General features: G+C 34.7%; 6 protein-coding genes across 8 annotated transcripts; 1 reads left to right on the forward strand and 5 right to left on the reverse strand.

The window, feature by feature from the left end:
- Positions 1–268: 268 nt before the first annotated feature.
- On the forward strand, positions 269–2,356 carry LOC133679265 (uncharacterized). Its single transcript, XM_062101809.1, has 2 exons — positions 269–422; positions 758–2,356. The coding sequence occupies exon 2, from the start codon at positions 893–895 to the stop codon at positions 1,964–1,966; it is 1,074 nt and encodes a 357-aa protein (XP_061957793.1). The 5' UTR covers positions 269–422; positions 758–892; the 3' UTR covers positions 1,967–2,356.
- Positions 2,357–3,206: 850 nt separating this feature from the next.
- LOC133679266 (uncharacterized) lies at positions 3,207–6,432 on the reverse strand. The gene is made up of 4 exons (XM_062101810.1): positions 5,957–6,432; positions 4,590–4,818; positions 3,825–3,949; positions 3,207–3,733 (listed from the first exon to the last, which is right to left on the reverse strand). Exons 1-4 carry the CDS (start codon positions 6,311–6,313, stop codon positions 3,647–3,649), a joined length of 798 nt encoding a protein of 265 aa, XP_061957794.1. The 5' UTR covers positions 6,314–6,432; the 3' UTR covers positions 3,207–3,646.
- Positions 6,433–9,534: 3,102 nt separating this feature from the next.
- Positions 9,535–12,469, reverse strand: LOC133679269 (leucine-rich repeat protein 2-like). Its single transcript, XM_062101811.1, has 7 exons — positions 12,019–12,469; positions 11,619–11,751; positions 11,394–11,465; positions 10,889–11,032; positions 10,717–10,788; positions 10,543–10,614; positions 9,535–9,858 (listed from the first exon to the last, which is right to left on the reverse strand). The coding sequence occupies exons 1-7, from the start codon at positions 12,095–12,097 to the stop codon at positions 9,792–9,794; spliced, it is 639 nt and encodes a 212-aa protein (XP_061957795.1). The 5' UTR covers positions 12,098–12,469; the 3' UTR covers positions 9,535–9,791.
- A 915-nt stretch (positions 12,470–13,384) lies between these two features.
- Positions 13,385–15,272, reverse strand: LOC133679702 (uncharacterized protein At2g23090-like). The gene is made up of 3 exons (XM_062102374.1): positions 15,032–15,272; positions 14,849–14,889; positions 13,385–13,743 (listed from the first exon to the last, which is right to left on the reverse strand). Exons 1-3 carry the CDS (start codon positions 15,102–15,104, stop codon positions 13,624–13,626), a joined length of 234 nt encoding a protein of 77 aa, XP_061958358.1. The 5' UTR covers positions 15,105–15,272; the 3' UTR covers positions 13,385–13,623.
- A 3,475-nt stretch (positions 15,273–18,747) lies between these two features.
- Positions 18,748–22,117, reverse strand: LOC133679658 (uncharacterized). Its single transcript, XM_062102318.1, has 5 exons — positions 21,816–22,117; positions 21,137–21,295; positions 20,851–21,023; positions 19,023–20,769; positions 18,748–18,931 (listed from the first exon to the last, which is right to left on the reverse strand). The coding sequence occupies exons 1-5, from the start codon at positions 21,948–21,950 to the stop codon at positions 18,875–18,877; spliced, it is 2,271 nt and encodes a 756-aa protein (XP_061958302.1). The 5' UTR covers positions 21,951–22,117; the 3' UTR covers positions 18,748–18,874.
- A 1,278-nt stretch (positions 22,118–23,395) lies between these two features.
- LOC133679772 (probable prolyl 4-hydroxylase 9) lies at positions 23,396–27,560 on the reverse strand. Of its 3 annotated transcripts, none has more exons than XM_062102459.1 (8): positions 27,338–27,558; positions 27,133–27,246; positions 26,501–26,658; positions 26,325–26,427; positions 24,924–25,019; positions 24,489–24,554; positions 24,279–24,398; positions 23,396–23,714 (listed from the first exon to the last, which is right to left on the reverse strand). In XM_062102459.1, exons 1-8 carry the CDS (start codon positions 27,446–27,448, stop codon positions 23,622–23,624), a joined length of 861 nt encoding a protein of 286 aa, XP_061958443.1. In that variant the 5' UTR covers positions 27,449–27,558; the 3' UTR covers positions 23,396–23,621. The 3 variants fall into 3 exon arrangements, with proteins under 3 accessions (XP_061958443.1, XP_061958445.1, XP_061958444.1); XM_062102461.1 differs by having other exon boundaries at positions 27,133–27,260; positions 27,338–27,464; XM_062102460.1 differs by lacking the exon at positions 24,924–25,019 and having other exon boundaries at positions 27,338–27,560.
- Between the last annotated feature and the right edge of the window lie 69 nt (positions 27,561–27,629).

A 27,629-nucleotide genomic window follows, 5' to 3' on the forward strand; every position in this document is an offset into this window, starting at 1 on the left:
ATTCATGTACAAAGATTCGATCATTAGCAAACCATGTTAAATTCAATCTCGGTTCATAAAAGTGAGTCCAAATTACTTCTTTACTGCAAAAAGATGTATGTATGAGGATTTTTCTTTGATTTTTCCTTTTGTTTTTGCTTAGGAAGCAGAAAGCCTTTTAATTTTCATTTGCATGATCCATGTTTAGAAAACGAAATTAGCCGAGACTGCCAAAAATCAGCAAACAAACAGGCCTTTAAGAAAGTGTACGTGACGTGTAGTGGTGACTTGTGTCTTAAAAAGCCCATGAGCTATCCTACTGGCTTTGGTCTGTTTCTAAAAGACACCCAACAAAAAACATAACCAAAAAAAATAGACAAGGGATCGTTCACCGGAAAAACCCTTGGACAAGCACAAACATTGGAAACCCTAATCCCAATTCGGTACGTATCTCATTCTACCTTTTTTTAATTCAAAACTCACCATTTGGGGTTTCGATTTTCATTTAAATGGGTTTCTTTTATTTTTCAATTGGGTTCTTAAATTTCCCTAATTGTCTTTCTATTTCTGGAACTTCTGTTTATGTAGTTCTTAAATTCAAGTAATTTATTTGTTTATTGTATCAACTGTTTTTGTTTGTGAGCATCTTTATAATAGAATTAGAAGCTGTGTTTTTTAAGCTGAATCTGTACCTAGGGTTTGCTAATGCTTGATTAGAACTAGAAGAAAAAAAGTGTGAGCTTTGTTTAATTTTGATGTATTTCTGGTTACTATGCAGATGGGAACGGTGCTTGGGAACTAGGGTTTTAGGTTTTGGATCTTTGAAGAAGCACTTTAATGATGTGGGTTTTGCTTCAAAGTTTCAAGGTTTTGGATTTGGTGCAGATAAATAATTTTTGACCGAGTGAAAACAATGGCATCGAATGAAATGTATAGTAGAATTGATACTTTAGAGCTCAAGTCTTTGATTCTTAAAAAGATTGGACATCAAAGAGCCGATAAATACTTTGATGAGCTTACACGATTGTTTAGTTTGAAGATTACCAAATGTGAATTTGATAAGCTTTGTATTAGGATAATTGGTAGAGAAAATATCCCTCTTCACAACCGCCTTATTAGATCTATTCTCAAGAATGCTTGCCTTGGAAAAGTTCCACCACCCAAAGGTGTAAGAAGAGCAGGAAGCAACCTTACTGTCAAAACCACAAATGGACATCAGAGAAATTATCTCCAGTCACTTTACAGGGACGCCTTTCCCTCTTCCCCTCGCAAGGGAAGATCACCTGTTAATCAAGATCGCAAGTTTAGGGACCGCCCAAGTCCTCTGGGCCCACTTGGTAAGCCCCAAAGCGTGGCATGTGAGGAATTGAATTCAAGGGCCCAAGAGCAGCAAAGCGCAACAGAATTGCATTCACTTGGTAGCAGACCTCCAATTGAAGTTGCATCTGTGGAAGAGGGAGAAGAGGTTGAGCAGATGGCAGTAAGCCCTGGTGTTCAAAGTAGAAGTCCGGTTACCGCTCCTTTTGGTATTTCGCTGAATCCGGGTGGATCTCGTAAAGCTCTTTCAAATATTTCTATAGGGAGCAATTACATTCCAGAGACCTGTCTAAACAGTGGAGAGCTGCCAGACACTAGATCATTAAGAAGTCGTTTGGAGCGGAAGTTGGAGATGGAGGGCATTGGTGTGTCTTTGGACTGTGTTAACGTGCTAAATATAGGGTTGGATGCGTATTTGAAGAGGTTGATCGAGCCTTGTATGGCTCTAGCTGGTGCAAGGTGTTATAGTGAACAGTTGAAAAGGGCAAATGGTCAGTTCATTCCTGGTCTGAAGGAAACATTACCTGGGAGATATGTAAAGAGACAGACAGAATCAGTTAATGCATCTATGTTGGATTTTCGTGTTGCAATGGAGTCAAATCCACAAATACTCGGGGAGGACTGGCCTGTGCAACTTGAAAAAATCTCCTTGTGTGGTTTTGAAGAGTGATTAATACATTTTCACCATTGTATTAGAGGTTAAGCGGTTGATGAAATGGGATGTCAGTTGATAGCCACTTACATTGATGATTCAGTATTTTGAATCAATCATTTACTCCAATTTTCTCTCCACTTGCGTGGAGTTTTACAGGCAGTCCCAAAGGGAATAATAACCTGTAGAAGATGTGGTAATCCTAGGTCAGCTTGACCTGGTTGCCTTTAAATGTCAGCCGTCATAACTGTTGCAGGAAACATGTTTATATAGTATAATGTAATACTAGATACAGGTTAGAACTAGGTATTTTAGGAAATTTACACAATTCATCAACCAATCTCTTGTTTTTTGCCTCCCTGGAGCGTACTGGGTTATCAATGAAATAAAGCTTCCTTGATTTAGAAAGCTGTCTACTGTTGTTACTTCTGTTGGGTATAAATATATTTAGGACTTCATCTTGGATAAATTGTCGCTTGTTAACATAATTTTATTTTCCATTCAAGCCCTGTATCCTTACATTTGCTATCCTTATCCAGAATGCTGGACACTTGGTATCGAATTTGGATGTGAATTTCTGGATATTAAATCCTGTTATTCATACGAAGGTCTTAAACCATCTGCCAATGGTCGGTGAAAACTGATGTTCAATCAATGAAAAGCTTACAAGTGTCAACAAGGATGATCCAGGGTTTCATGATGGACAAGTAGTTGTTGACTGAAACTTGCATGGTGCACTCATTTTGTAGCCTAGCGCGAGCCTCTCCATCAATCATCATCATCAATTTTGATCCGCTCCCTAGTTCAGAGAACTAAACACCCTCTTCAATTTCTTTTTTCCTGTTCAGATGATCAGCGCTCAAGTTCTTTGTTACTGGACTTATCTTTTCTTGACGATATAAGCATGGACCTTGACATAATAATCCTTTTTTTTGGAATTTCACTTGACAATGGCATAATAACAAAATCGTGTATGTTTGAAAGTATCCAGAAGTCATCTCCTTGATAGAATACCAGCTCGAGTTTGAGTTATTAATGGTAAAATTTGCAGGTGTGATGTCGAAATGAGCCGTATTCTTTCACAGGTGAGGTTACTCTGACTTCACCATGAAGAATATGTAGTCTTGAGCACATTGTGAACATCTTGTATCTGCAAAGAGATCAAACGGCTTCTAGTTCAGCTCTCAGTTGTTAGGTATGAGCTGTCTTTGAGATGAGACATGCAGAGAAGACTGTAAACTCCAATGGTTCACATTGGTTATCTGAAATCCTACTTGCTCATTCTTCTGCATTACCAATTTCCCCAAAAATGGGTAACTTTTTTCCATGGTCAGCACTTTAAATTGGAGTTTGATACAAATTAAACGTAATTCCAGAGAGCAGTGTTTCGAAGAGATGTTTCCAATGACATTAAGCCATTGCTTTACAAAACACTTTAGTTCTACTTTACATTTCTGGTAAATTATCTCAAAACAATCATGAGAAGACCATCAAACATGATGGTTGCTACTTGCTACTCTCAATTGTATCAGAGATCTAACTGACGAGTTCCTCAATTGTCCCGATTTAGATATCATAGCAGCATTTCATTGACGGGATTGAATTTCGTTTCACTGATTATGCATGCAACCTCCAGTGCAGGGCTGTGTAGTTAAAAGACATAATGATGGTGAAATGAAAAGGCAAGCATTGAGCCCATCAGCTGGAAGAGCCTGCTTTATCTAGACTTGCCATATATGTCATGTAGACAGTCCATAGATATGAAAAAGAGTTGCTCACCAGGGGCTGTCAAAAAACACCGAGAACAAAAGTCAGCAGTCCATAAACCAGATCATATGGATAATGGTTTTGACTACAGCAATAAACCTAATTGTACCTGTAAATGGACGGGAATGAATTTGAATGTGACAAAATCACATACAGGCCAGTACATAACGCCATTTATCATTGTAGGCAATAAATCTCGCTTCAACCGGGCAATAATCTCGGCACTGTTCTCACCTGAACAAGGTAACCAAGGCAACAAACACTTCACTTTAAAGTTTCTCAAGTAGCTCATACAAGTGATTGTGACTTCTGGGGGACACACATAACCCTCGAGTCATAAAGATTAGAATGGAATACATTTTTATTGATTGACAGAACAGGGTCTGTTTGATGAATACAAGTGAACAAAGATGCAAATGCAGCAGAGGCATGCACGCAGACAGAATGTTTTTAATACCAAGAATTTCGAAATATAGACAATTCAGAACTTTTTAATGCCAAGAAATATCAATTGAACTCAAGAAAGCACCAAGGGTTGCACTCTTCACAGTCTATATTAGATATGTGGTCACCAACTCACGGTTATCATAGTTCAAATCTTCAGAGTTACTTAAAAACCCTTCTCATTTCAGAGTTATTAAAAACACCTGATTATTCCATGCTTATTAATTGAACTTTGTGTGTTGAATGAACTGGCCATTGACAGCAACGGAAGATATAATTGAACAAAACATTGCAAATTCAATCAAGTTTATTTGTTAGTTTGCAGGCTTCTATGCTTACAGCCAAAAAGCAGCATCTGAAATTGCAAGAATTCCCCATGTAATAGTGCATATGAAATGTGATATCTGCAGAAACAAAAGTATGTGCTTACCCTGTAAGCATGCATTCGATGAGAAGAAAACAACAGTCATGATAGGTCCATAGATGGTCTGACCCATGATAATTTTCTTAAATGTTGTGATTAGATCTCGTTTAGGAAAGAGCTTCGACACGAAGTTGAACCAAAAATGCAATGATGGTCCTATTATCAGCAACCCATATCCGGCCATGCGCAATATCCTCACCAGATCATAAGCTTCCGAACTTGGCAGTGACATTGTCTGAGGAAAAATAGAAAAAAAATTCATAAAATTATGTCAGGGATAAAGCTAGTTTCCAGTGCAAACATGCAATTATTAATAGCAACTGTTTGCAGCTAAGCATGGCACAGACATGTGAAGTTCTTGCATTAAAGCAGGCAAGGAGAAAAAACAATTAAACTGAAAATGCAAAGAATAAGAGACGAGTGGGGATGATGTAACTCGTACCAGTCTTTAGAAGACTTGAATACATGCTTTGTCAGGGCATTCTAAACAAAGTGAGTAACATGCAAACTGAAGCAGTTGCTGGTTGAAAGTTTCATTATCCTATTCCTAATACACAACAGCATTTACCAAACGGGTCTAAGCTGTCGTGTGAATACTAAAGAGAGAGGAGCACTAAGGTGGAGACAATGGATAGCTTTAGTCGATAGTAGGGATATAGAACACGAGTATGAAGCAGATAGAACAACATAAACAAAAACATGATAAGTCACCCCAACTTGTGGATAAATGGAGTAACCATAGATTAATCCAAATTCCAAGTTATAACTACAACAAATGAAGCAACGACCCATATTTGAGAATCTATCATAACTAGAGAAAAAAACCATCCATAATTTCAAACAAATTAACCAAGCAACTAAAGATTCTTACTCAGGTAGAGATATAAGAAGATGGCTTTCTATCACATTAAAAACAACTCCCTAGTTAATACAAAATCCATCGTCTCACAAGGAAAAATAGCAGCACTTGACATTAAATCAAACAACTCTGGCTTCCAAAAATTCAAATTGGCGTCACAAATATTTAGCTTTTTGCTAAATTATAATACAAGATCATATCTAAAACCCACCCTCAAAAAAAAAGGAGCAGAAATAGAGATTTTAGGCGCAGTAGAAAGGAATGCTTGTTAACATCAAGAGCCAGCTAATTATTTTCTTTTTCAATAGATCACCATGATCTCGATTCAATTCTCTCTCATTTCGCGAGTTGCTCCTTATATAACTCTATAAACACAAACTAAATCCACAAAAAAAAAATGAACGGTAAAAAAAAAGTCCTTAAAAAGACCCCATTTTTAAAGCAAAATCACTTGAAACAACAAAGACCCAGCAACCGATAAGTCATGTTAACATCTCCGTGGCTCCATATTTACCTGAGACGACAAGTCAGCAGCAATGTAAATAAGAGAAGAAGTGGCACTTTTAGTCAAAACAGGTCGTGACTTAACCATCCCGAGGTACCAACCAACAAACCCAAATTTGGAAAACTCAGAGGTTCCAGCCTTTGAAGAGAAAGAAGAGGTCAAAAGAGAAGAAGGAGAGAGCTCATTGTATTCTCTTGATCTCTTAAAAAAATTTGAGAAATCAAAGTAAGCTCTTCTTGTCTGATGTTGTTGTCTGAGAATCGAATGAACTGTTGTTGTTGTTGTTGTCGCTGCTGCTGGGTCTGTTATGGTGTGGATGCGTAGCAGGCGGGGGATGGTGGAGTTTCTCATGAAGGAGCCGCTCATTTTGGTGGTGTCTAGAAACTCGGTAGGTGTCTTTCTGGTTTTTATGAGCTAGGGGTTTGTGTTTATTAGAGGTTTTAGAGAAGAGAGCGAGAGGTGGCTTGAAAGAGTACTCGCCTATTAGTTCGTGGACCAATATAAAATAAAAGGGAGGGGTTTTTTTTATACTACTATTAGTCTCACGAGTATGGAAAATGATGTGTACTCGCCTTTTCTCCCTCTATCATTTTCATTGGTTGGCACTCTTTTTTTTTTTCTTCTTAATATCATCACTTTCCTTCATTTGAATGCTATTTTTTTTTAAATCACCATGGAAATCACATTGCAGCAACGCAATTGGAATAGCACTATCATATGCATGTTTTGGCTTGAAAGTTGCTTATAGTTATTGATGTTGCAATTAATAAGATAATATAATGTTATTTTATATTTATGCGTTGTGTTTTTACAATAAATAAATAAAAACTAAATAAGAGTATAGTCACTTAAGATCAAGAATGTGAATGTGAATAGAAAAAATAAATTAAAAATATTTAATTAATTAAGCTATGAAGTAAGAATTCCAGTATCCTTTTTTAAGCATCTAGTTTAATCTAAGCAAATGAAAATGATTATTAAACAATAAAAACTAGACATAAAAATCAGAATATTATTTTTTAATAAAATTAAATAATCAATGAAATTAATTTAAGTTATGAATAACATATTTATAAATAAATATATTTTATTTGATATAATTTTTCAATCATGAACTATAACATTATTTTCAAAACTAGTAAAGTGGACATATTTAATTTTGCTTTTTTCTTCTTTTTTTTTTCTTTTTTTTTATGCTTTACCGTGGAATTACACAGTCTTTCTATCATCATAAAGTTATTATGTTTAATAAAATTAATATAGAAGAAAAACAATTTTCAATAAAAGAATTAGTTTATAGTTTTAATAACTAAAAACGCACATTTTTTCTTCAAAAAAAAAAAAAACTAAAACGCATATTTGGAAACAACATAAAGTGGCTAGTATTAGAAATTTGGAGGCAGCGAGTACCTTATCGTCCAGAGACCAGCGAGTACGTAACAAAAGCTTCCGGCAGTAGCTGAACTCTTGGAAAAGTACTTGAAAACCACACCGATTCACCAAAAATCAAACACCCCTCCTTCCAGCATTTCGGTAAGCCATTGCCCGTCACTTTACCGACACGCGTTCAACCATGCCGCTTTCTTCAATCCACGTGTCTTTTATGTTGACACGTTTCCTTGCCGACCCGATTTGCTCCCCATCTATACGAATGACACGTCGTTTTCATTGAAACTAAACTATTTTTGGACTTGTTGATGTTGTCTCCGAAAGTCCGAATCACTCCCGTGTTTGTTAATGTTTTTTAGTAAGTGCTAGGGAAGCTACCTCTGCTCCATCGCCTTTCATAGTTACCTCCCCTTCCCATGGTGACGTCATATTTATTAAACTCGGGGATTCGGACTGGAATTTAAAAAAACACTTGATTTCACCCTATCAACTCGGTGAATCAACTCATCACCGGTCACTTTCAAACCGTGTACAAATCAGGCGGCTAATTCTAGTCCAGGATCTTCTATTTTTGAATGGCCATTCTGTTTATCAATAAATTTTACATTACAGTCCAGATAGGTATCTTGTGGAATCCATCTCAGACCATTAATATCTTCTTGCACGTCGATGTTAAAATGATGGAAATTCATCAAAACGTGTCCATTTCAATTGTGACAGTTTTTTTAAAATTAATTTTTGCTTAAAAATATATTAAAATAATATATTTTTTTATTTTTTAAAATTTATTTTAAATATTAACATATTAAAATAATTTTAAAATATTAAAAATAACTTTTAATTTTTCTAAAAAACACGGCGCTTTAGCATAAACAAACAAGCACAGCATCCAGGTTTCGGAATATCTAGGAAAATATAAGGACTCAGTCAGCTTATTCTTGCTTTCAATCTGAATCAAAACTAACACTTGCCGACACAAATGTTTGAACTTTCTACGAATGTCTCGTCTAATTTAAGTGTTCTCTTCCAAATTGGTGGAGAGCGACTGCCAGTCTTGGGTATGCAAGAAATAATGTCCCACATCGAATAAAAAGAGCAGCTTTTGATACTCTATATACTGCATCTGACCGACGCGTCATCGCTGAGCTCAGTAGCGTGGGCTTGTAACTCGAGCGAGGGCATGAAGGTGATGGGACGTTGTTGCGGCACAGAAGGTTGGATTTGATGGGGCTTCTTACTGGCCTGCCCGTTCCAAGCCCAGAGTGAGCCATGCTAACCAAGCGAAGGCCTGGTTGGCCTGTCTCCTGAAGTAAAGGGCACTGCGTGAGGCTGGTTTCACAGAGCAGCGATCACCTTCCTCTCTTGGCAGTGGAAGGATAACAGGCTGGTGCCAATCAGATCCGTATGGCCTAATGGGCTGTTCCAGCTGGACCATCATTTTTGTTAAATTTTAAATTACATGAAAGAAGAATAGAGGTTATGAAACGATGTTTCTTTGCCATTTTGTAATTATATCTCAGCAAAAGGGCTTTGAAGATTTAAATTAAATATTTTACAATCTTCTCGTGCTTCCATTGAGAAGCTCTTAGAAATTGATGGGTAACTAAGCATTGTAAGCAAAACAACGTAAGAGAGAGGTGAATGTTAGTATAAAATCAACGTGTTGACCAATTGTTATGTTATTTTGCTTTGCCAAACACTACTGGCTACCAAAATTAGACTCTCCCTTGGAAAGTTTTCCACTTCGCTTATTCAGGATGTTGTGTTCAATTATTCTAAATCTATCAGCACCCAAACAAATGCTACAGTGATTTGCGACCAGGAAGAAGGATTTATTAGCGGGAAAACTGCAAGATGATGTTGTTATGGGGACTTGGGAATCAGAGGGAGTAGAAAAGTTGAATCCCACATCGCTACTAAAGAACTAACTATACAATGCTCGCCATCACGGGGGGGTGGGGGGGGGGGGGGGGGGTCTGCTTCCCCCCCGGGCGTTCCAAGCCAAGTGTTGGACTTGAACCATGAGGCTTGTTTCTCTGGTGGAGGGTGGTGCGGGAGGCTGGTTTCACATAGCCTGCGATAGCGCCTCCCGCTCCTGGCTGTGGTGGAATATCTGGCAGTTATCAAGCAGGTCCACATGGTCTGAACGGCTTGATCAAGCAATAATAATAATAAAAAAATTGCAGGAAAAAACAGGGTGCTAAAACAGAGCAAATGCTGCGCAGCAATCTATCGTTGCTCGGTTTTACATATTGATAATGAGTGTACCTGTCCACCAGTACAATTATTGGGGAAGGTTGGCTAAGAGTCTATGGCCAACTGCAGATCTCATAAAACCATTTTATTTGCTTACTCGATCAACTTTCCTGACATCAACAATCTGCCATTGTCATTGTTAACTACATATCGTAATGGGGCACTAAATTATCTCAGATAAGTTCCAAGGTTACAGTCTTCAGCATCCGAAATCATAAGGCACCAGTCCCTTCAGCTCAGGCCCATTAAGCCTGTTGTTTGCGAAACTGAAACAGGACAGTAAAAATTAACCAAGTAAAACTCACTACGAAAATAAACTATAACAGAGCCATATCATGCTTCGTGCATGCATTATGAAACGAATTAATTGTTTCCAATACAGATGATATACGATAAATTTATGTATAAGAAAGCACGCATTCCATATTTGTCGTGTTTGCAACAATTCATTCAAATTATCGAGACCTAGCATGCAACCTAGTATTTGTATTGTTCAGGAGTTGCACCAATCCACTTGCTGGTGTACTTGCATCTCCATGTGACTGATGCAAGCAGTGCTGATAGCTAGAGTGGAGATCAGGAGGTAAAAAGGGGCACTTTCCCAAACAAGTCTACAGGATGGATGCTACATGATTGAGGATTTCCCAGTTTTCACTACCGGGGCAGAGTAATTATGCGAGGCGAGTTCATAAATGCCACATGCCAGTCACATGTTCGACACTGATTCACACAGGTAACAGGCTCTCTTAAGGTCACACAATTGAAGTTCTTCCTTTCGGTGTCTAACTACTCAGTGTACTTGTTATATGGGATTTTTAGGGAGACTAACAGTTTCATTTCAGATATGCAATTGGCCATAAGAAATTTAGCAAACGACGAGGAAGTAACTTCCATGTCATAATGATTCAAGAAAACTACAAGCAGACAGTAAGTTAGCAGGATGAAGATACCTTTCCATCGGAAAGGAGGCGAAGGGGCCATCAACAGGAATTGTTCCACAGAGATTGTTGTTAGAAACATCACTGCAACCAAAAGGAAAACATGAAAAAAATTAGAAAACTAATATAAACAATCTCCATAACTATTAACTTGGAATTTAAAACTACTTCCTGTTCTCTACTTACAAAACTTTGAGGTCCTTAAGAGTTGCGAGCTCCCTTGGAATAGATCCTGATAGCTTGTTGTTGTTTAGTCGACTGTACCATCAATTCGACCAAATTAAAGTTCCAAAATTGAAGTAATTTCTGAGTTGTTCATATTCAATTTGCTTTGGCCAATTGAAGGGGAAATGCTTACAGGAATACGAGAGACTTCAACTTGGCAAAAGATTTAGGTATTTGTCCTTCAAACTTGTTTCCATACATATCCATGCTAACAAGGTTTTTCAAATTACCCAACTCCTTGGGAATTTTCCCTCCTATATCATTCCTATAAAGCTCCCTGCAGACATTCAAGAATTTCACAACCCAGTTACTTTATATAATCATGTGAAAAAGAAATACAGCAGCTTATTCACCGTGCAATTAATATGATGATATATGGTCTTAGAATTGCTTGTAAGATTCTTCACTAAATTCTTCTGAAGAAACAAAAGCCTGAACTCTTCGAGGTCTCGTTCAAAAAAAAAATCAAATGCAAGATCAATTTATATTTATTTCCTTTAAAGAAAAAAGAAAAATCAGAACACAAACGGGATGTAATTCTCAGGGTCTAACTTTCTTCTGTTTTCTGTTCTCACATCATAACAGGTAACAAGATGTAGTCCTTGAAAATTAAAGCAAAAGGGGACAAAATGGCATACAAGTACTTTAGATGCTTGAGTTGTCCAAGCTCTGGTCCCAAAGTTCCCGAAATATTAGAATTACCCAAATCCCTGAAATTCAACAACGAAAAAATAGTGAGAAATAAAACTATATAATATTTTATTGCAAATTAAAAAACATACATGATTATGAATAAGAATTACAACAAATCTCAAAATTAAAATGAAAGAGTGAGAGAGAGAGAGAGAGAGATGAGAAGTTACAAGCGGGTAACATGATTGTTGGAATCACAAGTGACATGGAACCAGGTGCAGGGACTGACAAGAGCTGGGTCCCAACTCTGCAACGCATTGGTTGGATCGGAAAGCCTACTTCTTAAAGCTTGCAAAGCATTTCCTGAAACCCCCAATACAAACAAAAGCCACCAAACAACATATTCAGAAACCAGCAAACCCAACCACATGTTTTCTTGCCAACAAAACCAAAATCAAACAGTACAAATTTTAAACAAAATAACCCAAACCAGAATCTTAAAACCTATCACAACACTCCTTTTCATGGCAAAATACACACAAAAAAGGAGGCAAAATAATGATCTTGCTAGCGCAGCAAATACGTAAACTTTGAAACCCAAAAAGGAGTGAAGTTGATGAGCAGTCGTACCTTCAGAGTTGGTGGAGAGGGAGCGGGGAATGGAGAGAAGAAGGGAAAGAAAAATAGATAGAAGGTAAAGGTGAGCCATTTTTTGAGAGGGTAACTATAGTGAAGAAGGAGTTCGAAGAAACAAGAAAACCAGAGAGGAGAGAGAGAGAGATGGTGGGTAATTAATAAAAAAGTGAGTCAAGTCAAATCATTGAGTGGAAGAAGAAGAAGAAGAAGAAACGCTACAAAAGTGGGTTCATTTTCGCACACTGTTTCAACCTTGAAAGAAAGACTGGCTACTGTTACTGCACCACACCGCACAGCAGCAAGAAGACAGTGCAGGTGCAAGTGGAAGAGAGAGAGCCAATGGGAGCGGAGGATGTGGGTGTTTTAGTCATTGGCTGTGTTTTGGGTCTTTTGCGCGTTCAATGTGCGGGTTCCACTGCGCAAGCATTGATGACTTTGAAGTTTCAACTTTGAAGCCAGCCAGCCGGCAACTCTAGTGATGTATTAAACGAAACGTAAAAGACCATCTCAGCTTTCAAGCGTTGAATTGAAGGGGTTAGAGGGCATTATGGGAAGGAAGAACGAGATGTACGGCTGAGGCCCTTAACATTTTTTTATTCCACGTCAGATGGACCCACAAGTAGTAAAAGTTCAAACCAAGACGACGACCACGACGAAGATAATGCATATTTATTAAATTCGGGTGAATTAATTATGATATTATTTTAAATAGATTGATATGATTAAATTTGACTAATAAATAGATTGATATGACTAAATTTAATTAATAAAAAAACAGTTAATTTTAAATAGTGTTTAAAATGTGATAATGATTATTTTTAAAATATTTTTATTTAAAAATATATAAAATAATATATTGTATTATCACAATGATATATATCTATATATATATATATTATTTTTTTAAATTTAGTAAAATATCATTTGAAACCTGGTGTTAAACTCGTTTGGTTTTGTGATATAATTATATTTTTACAATAATTTATTTTTAGTTTTAAATTTATTTTTTTTATTGGACCAGATCTAGAACTCCCCTCAAGGCTTTGTGTAGCTTTTTTTGATATACTGGAAAAAAAAAAAAAAAGAGCTTTGGGTGCCATCAACATTTTGTTAGAAAGAAGAGGTGGAGATGACTTGCCATCAACATTTTTTTCGAGAGCTGACGGTTTTACCTTCAATCATTACTATGTTAAAACCTATATTGCTCGTAGGCAACTCGTCACTTACCCTTTCATTAGTGCAATAATTCTTGCTCCCCATACTCTAATTAGACTAGCCTTCTCTACCTCATGAAGGAATGCTAAATTGCACTCACAGGGGCCGCTATCTTTACTCCTCTACAAATAATATAATTCAAAAATTAAAAAAAAAATGAAATGTAGAACCATCAGCATGTACAATGCCATCTCAGACAACATGGGATGCTCATCAGGGAGACAGCAAAGTTTGGCATCTAAAATCCACAAGGCAGATCATGAACATTGAACTGAATGGATAGCTTGCATGATCATGAAAATGTTCGAGGAGTAGCAAGGTACATAATAAGTAGTATTCTACTGTCGACTTCTGTATGCAAGTTCCTGTTTTGCACTTCCAGCATCATTTCTTAAGATGCGGGAAACAAGCATACACATCAGACTTGGGGTGCTTTGCTTCAGCATGCTCCCGGCACTTCACCTCTGTTGTGGTGCATATGAATGTCTGCATGCACACCTTGCACTGCACTCAGTATCCATGATCCACCGGATCAATTATGGAAGGAACCAGCACCGGCATCGTGGGAGACAGCAACAAGAGATCAAGTCACAACCTTGTAAAGGCTGAATAAAATGTCTACTTCATAAAGAATGATAAGAAATCTTTTTTTAAAAAAATATAATGGAGCCAATGACATACAAGTTTACAGCAAGCACTAGATAGGTATATATATCCTAAGAAAATGACCAAGAAACATGGGAAAACTCCCCATCATAAATCAGAATCAAGAACCTCGTACTGGGAAACCTAAAATGCAGAAATGGTTAAATGTTCATGGACTATGAAATGAAGTTCTCACTGTTCACATTACTAATTGTATACCGTGAAGCGTCATAGATCTCTATAATAAATCAGTGCAAAATGAAAATCCAGCTTCTGCAATGAGCAGTAATTGAGAAAATATCCAGGTCCAAACTCGCCACGAGTCTCAAGACATTCTCAACTCTGAACTAGAGAGAGGGGATTCTAATGTTTGCAACACAGGAGAGAAAATAAAGAAAACTCAACATAATCTCAAGAAAAATCCATCAGACTTAATAATCTTTAATTCCAATACATCTCTAAAACATGTAATGAAGACATCCACAGTTTATTCATTCCCATAGGATAGCGTCTGACACGCATCCAAATCACCCACATACATGAAAACGCGCCGGAATTATTAAAAGGGCCAATGAAAAGTAATTCTATAACCAGAAGTACAACCGGAGAAACTCTGAGCAAGCTTAAAACAAAGAGAGAAGCTTTAAGAGAAAATCACAGCTAATGCAGAATTTCAGGCCAGAGCATCGAAGAAACAAGTTCCTAACATTCTCACACGGATGATCTAGTTACTAATTGCAAACATCACTAACTGCTATAGCTAAAAATCCAATCAAATTAAAATCCAGATTTGAAGATAAAAAAAGCTGTCAAATGACTATAGATCATATAATTCGGAAACAAAATAAAATTATACTAACAAGAAATGTTAGTATAAAAGAAGACAAGAGAGACGCAAAACAAGGAAAGATATAGCATACGTGTGATATCAAAATTTAAAAGCAAAAGCATGCAAAGAGACTACCTGGATAGACATAGCTTTCTTGTTAGACTCAAGCTGGCTTCCTATACACACAAGAAATCAAATTAAAATAACTCAAAAAAATTCAATAGAAAATAAAAACAACACCACTTAGATCCGTAAATTTCCAAGAAAAGAACCAAACTTTGGAGAAATTATATGAAGTACAAGATATATAAAGAATACCCTTCGCAGCTCTTTGCTTCTCCATGTTCCTCTCACGGGCCATTTTTGATTTCTGACCGTTTCCTCCTCCCATGCTGCTTTGATATCGGAATTAGGGAGAAATCTTTATTGAATTTCTGGTTGCGTGGTGGAAATTAGAGTGCAGAGGAAGAAGGGAGAGCACTGGCTTTGCTAAGGAAAAGAAGAAGACTCTAGAAACAAACAAGTATAAACAAAGTATCAATAGGATGTCAACGTACGGGTGATCGGTTTTCTATTATATTTATATTTTACTTATGATTTATGATTCCCAAGTAAAGAATTTAAATATTTATACCATGTTAATCAAATTTTAAATTAATTAATTATTTAATATAAATAAAAAATAATAGGTATATTTAAATATAATTTTTATTAAATATATGCATATCTTATATATATTCAAATTAAAGAAAGATATAAATTATATATTTTAGATGGAGTTTGTAGCAGATTTTGAATTAAATTTGTTAATATTCATTATTTATAAAATTAAATAGATACATATAAAAAAAACTTGCATTTTCAAATGGATATCCATGATTCCATTCAATTAAATTTAAATCAACATCACAAGTAAAGGTAGCTATCTTTTATATTTATGTTTTAAAAATATTTTGAAAAAATTTAAAAATTTTTGTTTTATTTTAAAACGTCAACATTAAAAATAAATTTTAAAAAATAAAAAATTCCTGTAAACAGATTGTTTGCGGCAACTGGACTGGTGGTTGTCCTCTGTTTTCCGTCTCCTGTGATTTTCCTCATCTCCCAACCGTTTTGTTTTGTCTCTCTCTCAGCAATGGGTAATTGGTATGGTTTTTTAGAGCTTCGGCACAATTGTTCACCTCACCAAGAGCTGTGATTGATTGCACTGTTGGAAGCAATTAATCTCTCTCTCGTCTCTTTTCCTCTCCAATTCTCTCCATCTGTCTGCATGTTTGGGCATGTAATGCGCTGCCTTTCTACTCATCTTGATGTCAGTTGTCTATTTACCATTCTTCACATCTTTTTTTTTTTGGTTTTGAGTCAACTACATTTGAACTTTTTATAGATTGTTTATTTGTTTTTATTTTTGATGAGTTTTAAAATTCAAAATAAGAATGATGTATTCGATAATTGATTCATTTTTTAATTCAAGTAATATGATATATTTTTTATAGTTAAGGTATCTAATGATTTGATATGAAAAATCTAAAAATTGATAAATGATAATAGGTCATATTTGATAAGGCAGGTAACCGGTAATAATGGTAGTAGCAGGTGGTGCTTCATAAGTTAAAGTGATCGATAGTTGTGATAGTAGCAGATAATGCCTGAAAAGGCACATAACCAATAGTTGATACGTGTAAAAGGTTTTTTTTTATGAACGTGAGGATTTTCTAGTAATAAAGTCAATAATTTTTTAGAAAAAAAAATTATAATAATATTTTAGATAGATACACTATGAAAATATATATGTTAAAAATATTGAGAATGAAAAAATTATAAAACCTTTCACTTGAAAGATTCATGATATATTTTGAAGGATTTTTTAGTTAATTTTATATGAATTCATTATTTTCTATAGAAATTATATGTTACATCGTCCATCAATTCAATACTTAAACGTGGACAGTAAAACCAAAATACCTTCGAATATAATATATCAAAAACATCAAGAAATGTCGTGTTAAAATTTCAATCTATACTGTGTTTAGTGAGGTTCCATTTGCATCACAATACTGCAGCTATTTTTTCCTTGTCGTAGTTTAAATTCTGGGTGTTTATTGCAGCAAGAACGTACAATTGTAGAATATGGCACATCGATGTTGGGATGTCCAGTGGAGTTCAAATTCAATATCAGAGGTAATTTGAAAGTGCCGCAATTCTGCTGCATAGAACACGTGAAAACATAAAAAAGGAAAATCAAGTTGCTCCAAATGTTTTTTTTTTTTCAAATTTCATTCACCATGAGTTTTTCCTATCAAATTTCATCTTATTTTTTGTTATTTATTTTTAGATTTTGCAAGGTTTCTTTATTCATATTTTTTAAATAATTTTATCCTTCAAAATTATATTAGTCAAAAATTAAAATTCTTGATTAAACCCAGTTTCAGGATTTCACGGGTTGTGAGTTTTAGAGGTTAGATTAGATTTAGAAGGTTCGTTTGTTTTTTTTTTTATTTTAAGGTGAATTTTTTTATCTATTTTTTTGTTTTGTTTTATAATTTTTTACGGTTTTCCTATCATTTTTTTAATTTAACCCCACTCATTATTTAATCTTTAAATGATCCATAAAATTATAAATATTTTTTTAATTTTACCTCTATCATTTTTTTATTCATCAAATATAGTTTTTATTTTTTAATTGTTATTTATTTTGTTAGTATTCATTTTTTAAATTGTTTGTTTTTTCAAATTTCATTCTCCTTAGAGTTTATTTCTATCAAATTTTATCCATGTTTTTCTTTTTTTATTGTTCTTTTTTTTTGCTTTTGCATATTTTTTTAATAATATTTTTCACCGATTTCATTCTTCAAAATTAAATTCATTAATGTTTTTGATTTAATATAGGCCCAAGATTTCATAGGTTGTGACTTTTAGAGATTGAACATGGTTTAAAAGGTTTGTCTGAATTTTTTTTAAGATGATGTTTTCTTATTTCTTATCATTTTTTATGTTGTTTTTATTATTTTTTTTGTTTGTCTTTTGTTGAGTTGCCTTATTGTATGTTTTCTCAATTTAACTCCCTGTTATTTTTAAATTTATGAATAATTTATCAAATTATAAATATTTTTTAATTTCACCCCTATGAAGTTTTAATCTTTCAAATATAGTCCTCATTATGCTAATTGCTATTTATGTTGTCTATGATCATTTTAATTTGTTTTTTAAATTTCATCCTCCAAACTTTTTTTTTCTGATAAATTTTATCCTATTTTTTTTTTGTTTTTTTTTTTGCAAGTTTTTTCTATTGATAATGTTTTCATCATTTAAAATTAAATTTATTGAGAATTAAACTTTTTAATTGGACCCAGTCCAAAATTTCATGAGTTGTGAGTTTTAGAGATTAGATTAGGTTTAGGAGATTCACCCGAGTTTGTATATATATTTTTTTAAGCAGGTGTTTCTAATTTTTTTAATCCTTTTTATAGCTTTTTTTTATCAATTCTTTTCAATCCATTTAGCCCTCTATAATATTTATTTTTCACCTCTTATCATTTTTTAATATATAAATAATCTATTAAATTACAAATATTTTTTAATTTCACCCCCCAATAATTTTTTAATTTTTCATATGCGATCCTCATTCTATTAATTATTATTTTTTTTTTGTAATCATTTTATTTTGTTTTTAGATTTCATCTCCCTGTACTTTTTTTGTTAAATTTTATCCATTTAGCCCTCTATAGTTTTATTTTTATTATTTCACCTCTTATCATTTTTTAATTTATAAATAATCTATTAAATTACAAATATATTTCAATTCCACCCCTGTGATTTTTTAATCTTTCAAATACGATCTTCATTCTATTAATTGTTTTTTTTTGTAATCATTTTATTTTGTTTTTAGATTTCACTCCCTTGTGCTCTTTTTTTTTATAGATTTTATCCTTATTTTTTTTTCAGAATTACATTCTTTAAAATTAATTTTTTTACTTTTGCTGGTCGAAATGAAATGGAGTGCAGCAAATTCAGAAGGTTTTGTAAGACCAATAAGAAAAACCAAGATGAGGAATCAGAGTTGAATCCTCTTGTTAATATAATGAAGATACACAGTACAATGTGGTAATACGATTCAAGAGAGAATCTGCCAGCAAGCATTTGGGATATGGCTGAAAGAATTTACATTTCCTCCGTGGCTTGCCTTCTTGCCTCCTCTTCAGCTTTAATCCAAGCCGCCTGAAATACGGAAGAACCAAACATGAAAATTTCAACAAGACTGGAAAAAAATCCCACGAATAGTATAGGCTAAAAAAATGTGAGAACTTGCCTTTTCCTTTTCAAGTTTGGAGAGATGTGGGCGAATGGAGTTTCCTAAACTTAAGCCTCCCCATGCTTCTTGCAACTCTCTCTCCCTTGCTTCTCTACGAGATACAGAGAGCCTAGCTGGCACTTCTCCAGATTGCTGAGCAGAAGCCATCTTCTCTCTTTCGAGCCTTGATTTTTGTTTAACCAAAATTTGGTCCAAATCACCTTCATTTGTCTGCGTAAGCACTTTTCTGCCATTTCTTTTCACATTCATCTCTTCTTGGTTTAGACTCGATGCCATTTTCTCTTTCTCTAGTCTAGAGACACGCTTGACCAGAACTCTGTCCAGGCCCTCACAACCTGCAGTAACATTTCCTCCATATTTGTTTTGGTGCCTGTAATTTCCACAGTTGCTTCCCGATGACAATGCTTGCATTTTCTCTCCTTCCAGTATATTCTCTTCTTTATTCAAGTCCACATTTTCCTTCTCTAGTCTGCCTTTCTCAACTGATTCATTTTTCTTTCTGTTCTTTGCTTCCTGAACCTCCTTTTCTAGTCTTGAAACATGTTTTACCAGAAACTTATCCAGGCTTGGTACTTCTGGAACATCGTTTCTTTGACCATTAATTGCTCCTCCAAGGTCCTTGCCATCCATGTCAAATGTTTTTCCTGAGTTTTTTCTTGTCTCTAGAACTTCCTTTTCAAGCTTTGACGGATGCTTAATCAATATACTTCCCAGGTCAGAAATGCCCTCGGATGTAGTCAAGTCACTGACCGGTTTCTTCGAAATAATTTCAAAACTTTTTCTTGAATGCTTCTTTGCTTCTTCAATCTCCTTTTCTAACTTTGAGGAATGCTTCATAAGAATACTTCCGAGATCAGGAATGCTCTTAGAAGTCTTCTTACCATCTATATTGACCTTTCCATCACCAGTTTTATCCGTATTCCCTTGATTCCCAGCCTTGAGTTCATTCCTCCTCCTATCCTTAGCTTCTTGCACCTCTCTTTCAAGTTTTGACATGTGCTTGACTAAGAACTTGTCTAGACTTGGGAGTCCCAACCGAACCTCGTTCCTTCTCATTGTTCCTGAACCAACAGAAGACATTCTTCGGGGAAGGTTAAGTGCTTGACTAGAGGTATAATCAGCAGCAAAGACTGGATCATACACCTTACTGTTTTCTACTTCTGCCAAGGCAGCATTTAAACCGCATGTGGCAACGATAGTTGCCAAAGAAGAAAGTTCGTCTTCATTCAAACATCTAAGCCTCTCAAGCATCACATCCACAAGCTTGATCACATCCAACGTGTCCAAAGACTGTCTTCTCTTATATTTACTGATTCTTGTCCCAGGACTGGGAAACTTACAATCCATGTCTTTAGATATCAGTTCAAATTCTGACCCAGACTCTGATTCACACTCTGAAAATTCAGAATTACTATCATCCATATCTGGATTCTGACTGATTTTTCGCAGCAGATCTTTGAATTCTTCTTTGTTAAAAGTAGGACAGTTTGCAAGCTTGGTGAATGCAGTTTTGACCGCTGCAGCTACTTGTTTATCTACCTCAAATACAGTTGCAAAAGATGCTGTGACCGTATGAGCAGTAGGCCCCCCTACATTAACAGTAGATTTTTGAACTTGACAAGGCATCCGAGGACTATTTGGTATATCGAACATGATTACTTCCATAGCTTTTGCAGCTTCAAAAGCTTCGGCTGCATTTTTCTCCGCTTTAAGCAGCAGTTCTTCTGCTTCTTTACTCTGGATCCTGAAATACTAACCAATAAGCTCAGTGCAAGAATGGAAAACCTCACAATATTTCAAATCCTCTGGGCATTGAAAAGTTTACCTGGCAGCTTTTAGTATCCGACACCAAGATGCTTCCACCAGTGCAGCTTTTCGAGCCTCCACCGCTTTGTTTGCAGCCTCTCTTGCTTCAATTTTCTCTCTCAAGACTCTAGAATAATGTGGGTTTGAATCACCAAGCGCCTCATCAAGAGTCATATTCATCCCATCCAATTCCTGGTCCAATATACAAATCAGTTGTCATAAAAAAAAGATGCGTGTTGACAGTTTGTTTTTTTCCCAGGGGTGGGGATAGGAGAAAATACAGTAAGCACATGACAACAACCAACCTGCAGCATTTTGATTTTCCTCTGCAAGTAGGAGTCCCCCTTCTTGCGTGGGAACCAGTTGATAGGAGAATTCTTACGGTGAGAAGGCTTCTTAATCTGGGATGTAAATTTGCTTAGAGAATTCAATGCTGATTGGCCAGTCCCTTTTGGCGATTTATTCTGCAATATTCAAGAGCGTGAAACGAAAACATCACAATTAACCTCCACAAATTTCAATTATCAGAATAAGAAAATCATCAACCATTACCAAAATCACATATATACCCAAACATGCTGCTGCTGCCCTAAATGACAACAAATGTATTGATGAAATGGTGAACCATTAACTTAGAGATTAAAACTTAGTACTGGCCATCAAAGAACACAAGTTAAAAGGAGAGACACTACTCACTACTGAATTCCAGTACTTTTTTTTTTATCAGTTGAATTTTTATCCAAGAAAGAATTAAACAAATCGCAACATTCTTTGATTAATGTTAGAGTTTCTAGAGTTCTAATCAATTCCAACTTTCTTTGAAACATCAAGAAAAGAAATCGAAACAACAACAAACAAGACCAAATTCTCTTCTTCCGAGGATTTTAAGCTTTTGATTCCATTCAAATTAAAATTCAATACAAATTAACAAGAAAATCCAAGAACCCTAAATCTTGAAAAACAACAAAAACGAAAAGGATTTACCTTCCCGATCTTAGAACCCGAAGAAACCTTCTCCCGCGAATCACATTCCTTGTTAACAGGATCAAGAACAAAACTGTCGCTGCTGTGCTTGTCTAACACAGAGATGCATCCCAAATCTAAGCACCCAAGATCCATTGATTGCTGAATTGTACAATTAAATCTCTTGAAAATTGTAAATTAAAAAATATTAAAAAGAATTTAATTGTCAGTCTTATGCTTATTAGTTAGGAGATATTTTGGGTTTTGAGAGATGGAAATGAAAGAAGAAAATTGTTTATTTTTTAGGGGATGTGATTTTATGAAAAATAAATTATGCTAATGTAAATCGTTTTTTTAAAAAAATAAAGAAATAAAAGTAGCCGTTACGGCTGGAGGTTGGTGGTCTCTAACGGCTAGTTTTAATTAAATATGGATTTGAGTAATTATCTGGTGTATTTGGAGTATGGCGACGCTAATGGTTACTTACTTGTAGCCTGACACGAGATCATACGTTTTGTATGATCTCGTGTGTATAATATTTTTTAGAAAGTGATTTTTTAAAAATAAATTCAATAAAATTAACATTATTATTATAATAGAAAAAACTAAATGCTGTGATAACATTCTGGATTGTCATAATAATTTTTTTTTTCATTCTAATTATTAATTTTTTCCCAAATCTTTTATGGTCAAATTAATGGTCAACTGGCTCTCGTTTCTTAAGAAATGACACAATAGTGTGGAAAAACATGGAAAATACATAGCAACTTCGTTTGTGTGCAAAGTTCACTTTGGTTTTTCTACTTTGCTATTTCTAACTTTTTGGTCCATGTGGTGTTTGAAAAATCAACATTAATTCAAAATTTTATTTTATTTATTTTTATAATTTATAGCATGAGAGAGAAAAGAAAGAGTTACTAAATTTAGATTGAAGATAAAAAAAGGTTTGAACTGGCATTGATTTTGGTTATGAAAAATATAAATTTTGATGTTAAAAAATTTCATTAGATGATAAGAGTTTTACTATGGTGTTTTTTGGCATTCTTATTGCATGAGATGAAAGATTTAAACTCGAGAAGATTTTTAAATTTAAATTAATTTTAAGTTTATCAAGATTTTTAGAGTGTTTTTTAAATGTTTCAAGAATAAAATAGATTAAAAATCTTTTTTTTTTTTTTTGTATAAAATACCCCAACCCCATTTTTCCGGTGACCCTCCAGTCATTGGAAACTTTGGTTACAAATAATACATCGCCTGCATCTTTTTTCTATTTTAAAAAATAAAGGGTTAATAGTCCAGGCACGCCTAGCCTTTCATGTTCCCCCCTTTTTTCTTTCACTATATTTTACATTATTGATCCATTCAAATAGTTGCATACAAAATAATTTGAATTTTTTTTAATACCATTTGAAATTCAATTTTTTGTAGAAAATCATAAGCGTACCTTTTTTTTGCACAGCAAGATTCTTTTTTTTTTAATTATTTAATTGTTGTGTTTATTTTTTTTTCATGAAATTTTATAACATTAGCCGATGTTTTTTTGTGGCAACACTTGACATTAGTTGTCTCATGATAAAAAAAAAAAAAAAATTGACTCTCAATGAAAGAATTTCTTGCTGCTACAATTTTTTTAAAAAAAGATTTTGTTGCAAATGGCTACACTTTTTTTTTCTAAAAAAAAAATTTACCCGTCCTGTAGCAGAGCAGCCTGGCCTAGTTTATTACATATCCTGTGTTCATATTGAGTGATGAAATTGATAGTATGTTTCCACAAAGGTGTTACAACGACTGCAACAGATGATGGGGAATCGCAGGTTAATAATATATCTATTCATCCCTAGTCCATATTTGATCTCTAATCCACTTTGTTGCCACCCATTTCACCCCTTTGATGACTGGACAGCTTCCGTGAAGAGATGTCTGCAAAAGCGTAGCGCTCATGGGTGAGAAATCACATGCAGAAACTAGAGTACCAATAGCTAAACTAGTCATTATAGATTGAGAAATAAAAATTCCCAAAAACCATGGCTAATGCTCTACGACCATTCCCTCCCCCGCATGCTTATTCCTTCAGGATAAAATGAACTAAAGAGGGGAAAATCACGCGGCGCAAATCATGCGGCGCAAATCATCCAGCTAAGGCGGGCATGCAGAATGACAAGAATGCGTTTTGGTTCAACACGGTACACCCAAAACGACCTTGAAAGAATAGAATGACAAAACGCCATTCAAGTGAGGAGGTTTTCTGCTATATTCTCTATCCTAACATAACAAGAAGTAGAATGCAGAGTTACATAAAGAACGGTTTCAAAAACGTTATGGGTTTGACACTATGCTTAGCATCACGATTTAACCAACTTTCATGGACCAATTTATTGGAAAACTCTTAAGTTACATACTTAAACATGTCAACATAACAAGTAAAATGCATAGTTGTACACATATGATTATGGGGTGAAAATGATCTGACAAAAAAAACATTACCGGATCAATTGTGCCATTTGGAAACAATGAGTAAAATAGAAGCCCATCACCTTGCCGAGGCTTCACTTTCAAACCAACACATTGTTTGTAATCAAAACCAGGACTTACTGCAGAGCCATTCTATAAATCGAACCAGTAGGGTGGTTACTATCAGTATGAAAATGATTCAAATCGTAAAGCAACAAAAAGACACAGAATTTGGTTAAATACCTCGAAGGGGAACATGGTTTCTCCACCTTCTTCCACATTAGACAGATACAGCAGGAAAGAAGCAGTCTGCATGATGGTGAATCAATCACAAATTTATAATATTTATTGCAATAAGACTTTCACAGTTACAGCAAGATCACATGTTTAATTTTAAGAAAACAACAATCTTTGAGAACAATATAACATACTGTGAAGTAAATACCTTGTAAGCAATTGAGAACAATATAAAAAAGCTTCAAATATGATTTTGGGTATGATGCCATGCTAGAACGACTGAAATGACAACTAGAAAGGAAAGGCATGGAAAGAAAATGATGGCATGCAAGAAAGCGATCTGATTTAATGAACTGCCAATTTGGTACAGCATTCTACATGTAGTGGCGAGGGGGTGGTACATTAAACATTCAAGATGCTATGGAGGTGCTTGTTATGTACCCTTTGGCTTGACTGTGGACCATATTCATCTGGGTTAAACGCATCATAATGCGAATCATACTTCTGCCCGATTTCATAACGCAAGATATTAAATGCCTGCAACAGGGTGATATCCACTCAGACAAACATAGAAATGACCTGTAAAGAAAGGTTAATTATTTTCAAATTTTAAATGCAAGGGGACATGATATCAAATACTTGATTAGATAAGAATTATTAACTGAAAAAGATCAAATCATGCTCACGAGAAAATATATGATGTTATTCTAACATCACACATCCAAAATATCAGAGATGCCAGCCTGGGCTCCAGGTAGCACATATAGGAGGAAAAGCAAAAGTAGAGGGATCAGATTTCACGTGCATTTGCTAGCATTTCAAAAGCATTAGACTTGATTTTAGACCGTCAAGGTAACTGTTAATTGACTATATAAATCTACCCAAAACATGGTTCCTCATTGTCTCCAACTTTCCCTTTTCAACTAAAAAGACTACAGGGAAACTAGAATAAGAGTTTATAATCATGTTGAGTTGCAGATTCTGGAATCAGGGTCCCTAACTTCTTTTCTGAAACCATAAGACACATCTAGATTGCTTATAGCCTTGTACCATTTCTGAAATAAAATAGCGAGCAAGTGCCATGGAAACAGGACTTAATTGGGTCAATCAATGAAGTCATAAGAAAGAAAGGTAAGCAAGTGACTAGCTAAAACAGGTGTTAATAAAAGCTAGTCTTTTCTGTCAGTTTTTCAATTTTCCTTAGTATTTTCAAGTTTGTGGCATGTTGAAAGAAAACTGACCAGCTAAAACAGTCTCTCTCAGAGGTAAGTTGTGATATCATTTGAAAATCTCTCCGCTTTTCTCATATGCATCCTTAACATTGTTGAGAGTTATTTTAACCATTTAATCTGCTAGTAATGAACATCTAAATTGCAGCAGTTTTTTTTTCTTTAACTTTTACCAATGTGCTTGATTTAGTTATCAAAGCCCCATGAGCATGATACCAAACAACTTGTATGTGTATTGCTCATAAACAACTGTCGTTTTAAAAAAAAAGCAGGAGAATACCTGGTTCTCTTGAAGAACAAATATTTAGAAAATCGCTAGACAGTGTTTCTTTTTAAAAAAAAAAAATCAGAACAAAAGAGAGTCAGTGATCCATCAGATTCTATAATCTGGAACATTAGGTTACATAATGTCATAAAGTATTAACAACTGTTGATTGAGTCATATTTGAATAAGTTATTGCCTTTAGCTTTACTAAAAGAAAGAGAAACAAGTAAACACACGGATATGGAAAGTAGTATACTACCTATTACATAATTATTATCACAACCCTATGAATTCCAGCCCCAAATAAAAGCCAAAAAAAAAGAGGACATTATAACAGCAAGAAAATACCTCTCCATGGGATTGCGGGATCATTGTAGCCTTTGCAATTTTCTTCTCGATGAAGTCCAAGGTCCCAGTTTCATCTTCTGATCCACTAACAAATGATCCTGAACTGTTTTCATGAGTTGTAAGATAAGGACATGGTGCATTGCACATAAAAGGGAAATGAAAAAGAAATGATTTACCTTGTTCTAGTTTCTTTGGTACTCTCAGGAGTTTCTCCCTTTCGCAAAGCTAGTGTAGATGGTTTTAATTTAGACTCAACCATTTTAATTATGCTTTCGCATTGTTCGGGAGTCGCAAACTTCGGAAAATAAAGTGCTCTTGGTTTCCAACTTAATACCTGAAACCATGTATAAAAAAGATGCGCAAACAAATTAGAATATCATTCAAAGCATTTCTAATTAAGCAAAAAAATTTTTAAAAACAATTACAGCCTATCCATTCCCCCTCACAAAAACATTGGTTTATTTACAAGATTGAAACTCTTCTTTTACTTTCAGTGCATCATTTTCTGTTTTATTTCTTACCCACCAACACCATCTCCAAGGAGCCATAAATCTTTCCACAGTTCGATATTTTCATTTTAATAATCTTATTTGCCATCATTTCAATAAACAAAACAAAAATTAATTTCCTTTATGGGAATTAATCAAGCTAAGACTTCTAAATAATTTACGAAAAAACTATGATCCAATGAAAACTACCACAAATCTATCTCACATTAAACCCCAATAACCTAACTTGATTTTAAGTCCAACTCTCCAATAAATCCCCAATCTAACACTAACCCAAAAACTTTTCAAACTTGAATTACCTGAAAAGGAATGGATTCAACGGAAGCTTCTCCAGTAACCCCATACGGCATCGTATCATGATCCCCTTCAGCTACTTCAAGCATTCTTAACCTCGGTCTAGTAACAGGTACATCCTGAAAAACCATAACTAAACAATAATCACCCTCTAATCAGATTAATTAATTAAAGCACAAAATCAACGCACGCAGAGAGAGAGGCACTCACGTGGGGGAAGAAAATGGAACTGTAGAAACCGGCAAGCAAGAACAAAGAACAAAGAATAATTGCAGCTGGTAACCCCAGTTTTCTTTTTGATCGTTTCGTTTTGATTTTCATTTACGAGTCTCGTTGTTTTCCGTCGATCTTGAAAAATGAAACAGTTTTTTTTCTGGAATAATTGAAAGAGTTACATGAATTTTTGTATTTAGAATTCATTAAGAATATTAATTTAAATTCCGAATTTCATATATATAAAAATGCAAAAGTAAGATATTATTGTTTCTTTCAAAAACTTTTA

This window comes from Populus nigra, chromosome 19 (assembly GCF_951802175.1).
Source record: "Populus nigra chromosome 19, ddPopNigr1.1, whole genome shotgun sequence".
Lineage (NCBI taxonomy): Eukaryota > Viridiplantae > Streptophyta > Magnoliopsida > Malpighiales > Salicaceae > Populus > Populus nigra.

What these genes read in the sequence shown, in the direction of transcription:
- LOC133679772 (XM_062102459.1), bottom strand. Translation starts at nt 27,448, where the DNA reads ATGAAAATCAAAACGAAACGATCAAAAAGAAAACTGGGGTTACCAGCT. An exon ending in TTGAATCCATTCCTTTTCAG is followed by an intron (nt 26,659 to 27,132) that starts GTAATTCAAGTT and finishes ACATGGTTTCAG; the next exon opens with GTATTAAGTTGGAAACCAAG. An exon ending in TCCCGCAATCCCATGGAGAG is followed by an intron (nt 25,020 to 26,324) that starts GTATTTTCTTGC and finishes ACCCTGTTGCAG; the next exon opens with GCATTTAATATCTTGCGTTA.
- LOC133679269 (XM_062101811.1), bottom strand. Translation starts at nt 12,097, where the DNA reads ATGGCTCACCTTTACCTTCTATCTATTTTTCTTTCCCTTCTTCTCTCC. An exon ending in AACAATCATGTTACCCGCTT is followed by an intron (nt 11,466 to 11,618) that starts GTAACTTCTCAT and finishes GTTGAATTTCAG; the next exon opens with GGATTTGGGTAATTCTAATA. An exon ending in CTTAAGGACCTCAAAGTTTT is followed by an intron (nt 10,615 to 10,716) that starts GTAAGTAGAGAA and finishes TTTTGGTTGCAG; the next exon opens with TGATGTTTCTAACAACAATC.
- LOC133679266 (XM_062101810.1), bottom strand. Translation starts at nt 6,313, where the DNA reads ATGAGCGGCTCCTTCATGAGAAACTCCACCATCCCCCGCCTGCTACGC. An exon ending in CTGCTGACTTGTCGTCTCAG is followed by an intron (nt 4,819 to 5,956) that starts GTAAATATGGAG and finishes ATTTTTCCTCAG; the next exon opens with ACAATGTCACTGCCAAGTTC. An exon ending in ATCGAATGCATGCTTACAGG is followed by an intron (nt 3,950 to 4,589) that starts GTAAGCACATAC and finishes TACCTTGTTCAG; the next exon opens with GTGAGAACAGTGCCGAGATT.
- LOC133679702 (XM_062102374.1), bottom strand. Translation starts at nt 15,104, where the DNA reads ATGGGAGGAGGAAACGGTCAGAAATCAAAAATGGCCCGTGAGAGGAAC. An exon ending in GAAGCAAAGAGCTGCGAAGG is followed by an intron (nt 14,890 to 15,031) that starts GTATTCTTTATA and finishes TTGTGTGTATAG; the next exon opens with GAAGCCAGCTTGAGTCTAAC. An exon ending in AGAAAGCTATGTCTATCCAG is followed by an intron (nt 13,744 to 14,848) that starts GTAGTCTCTTTG and finishes TACTGAGTGCAG; the next exon opens with TGCAAGGTGTGCATGCAGAC.
- LOC133679658 (XM_062102318.1), bottom strand. Translation starts at nt 21,950, where the DNA reads ATGGATCTTGGGTGCTTAGATTTGGGATGCATCTCTGTGTTAGACAAG. An exon ending in CGGGTTCTAAGATCGGGAAG is followed by an intron (nt 21,296 to 21,815) that starts GTAAATCCTTTT and finishes TGAATATTGCAG; the next exon opens with AATAAATCGCCAAAAGGGAC. An exon ending in GGAAAATCAAAATGCTGCAG is followed by an intron (nt 21,024 to 21,136) that starts GTTGGTTGTTGT and finishes ATATTGGACCAG; the next exon opens with GAATTGGATGGGATGAATAT.
- LOC133679265 (XM_062101809.1), top strand. Translation starts at nt 893, where the DNA reads ATGGCATCGAATGAAATGTATAGTAGAATTGATACTTTAGAGCTCAAG.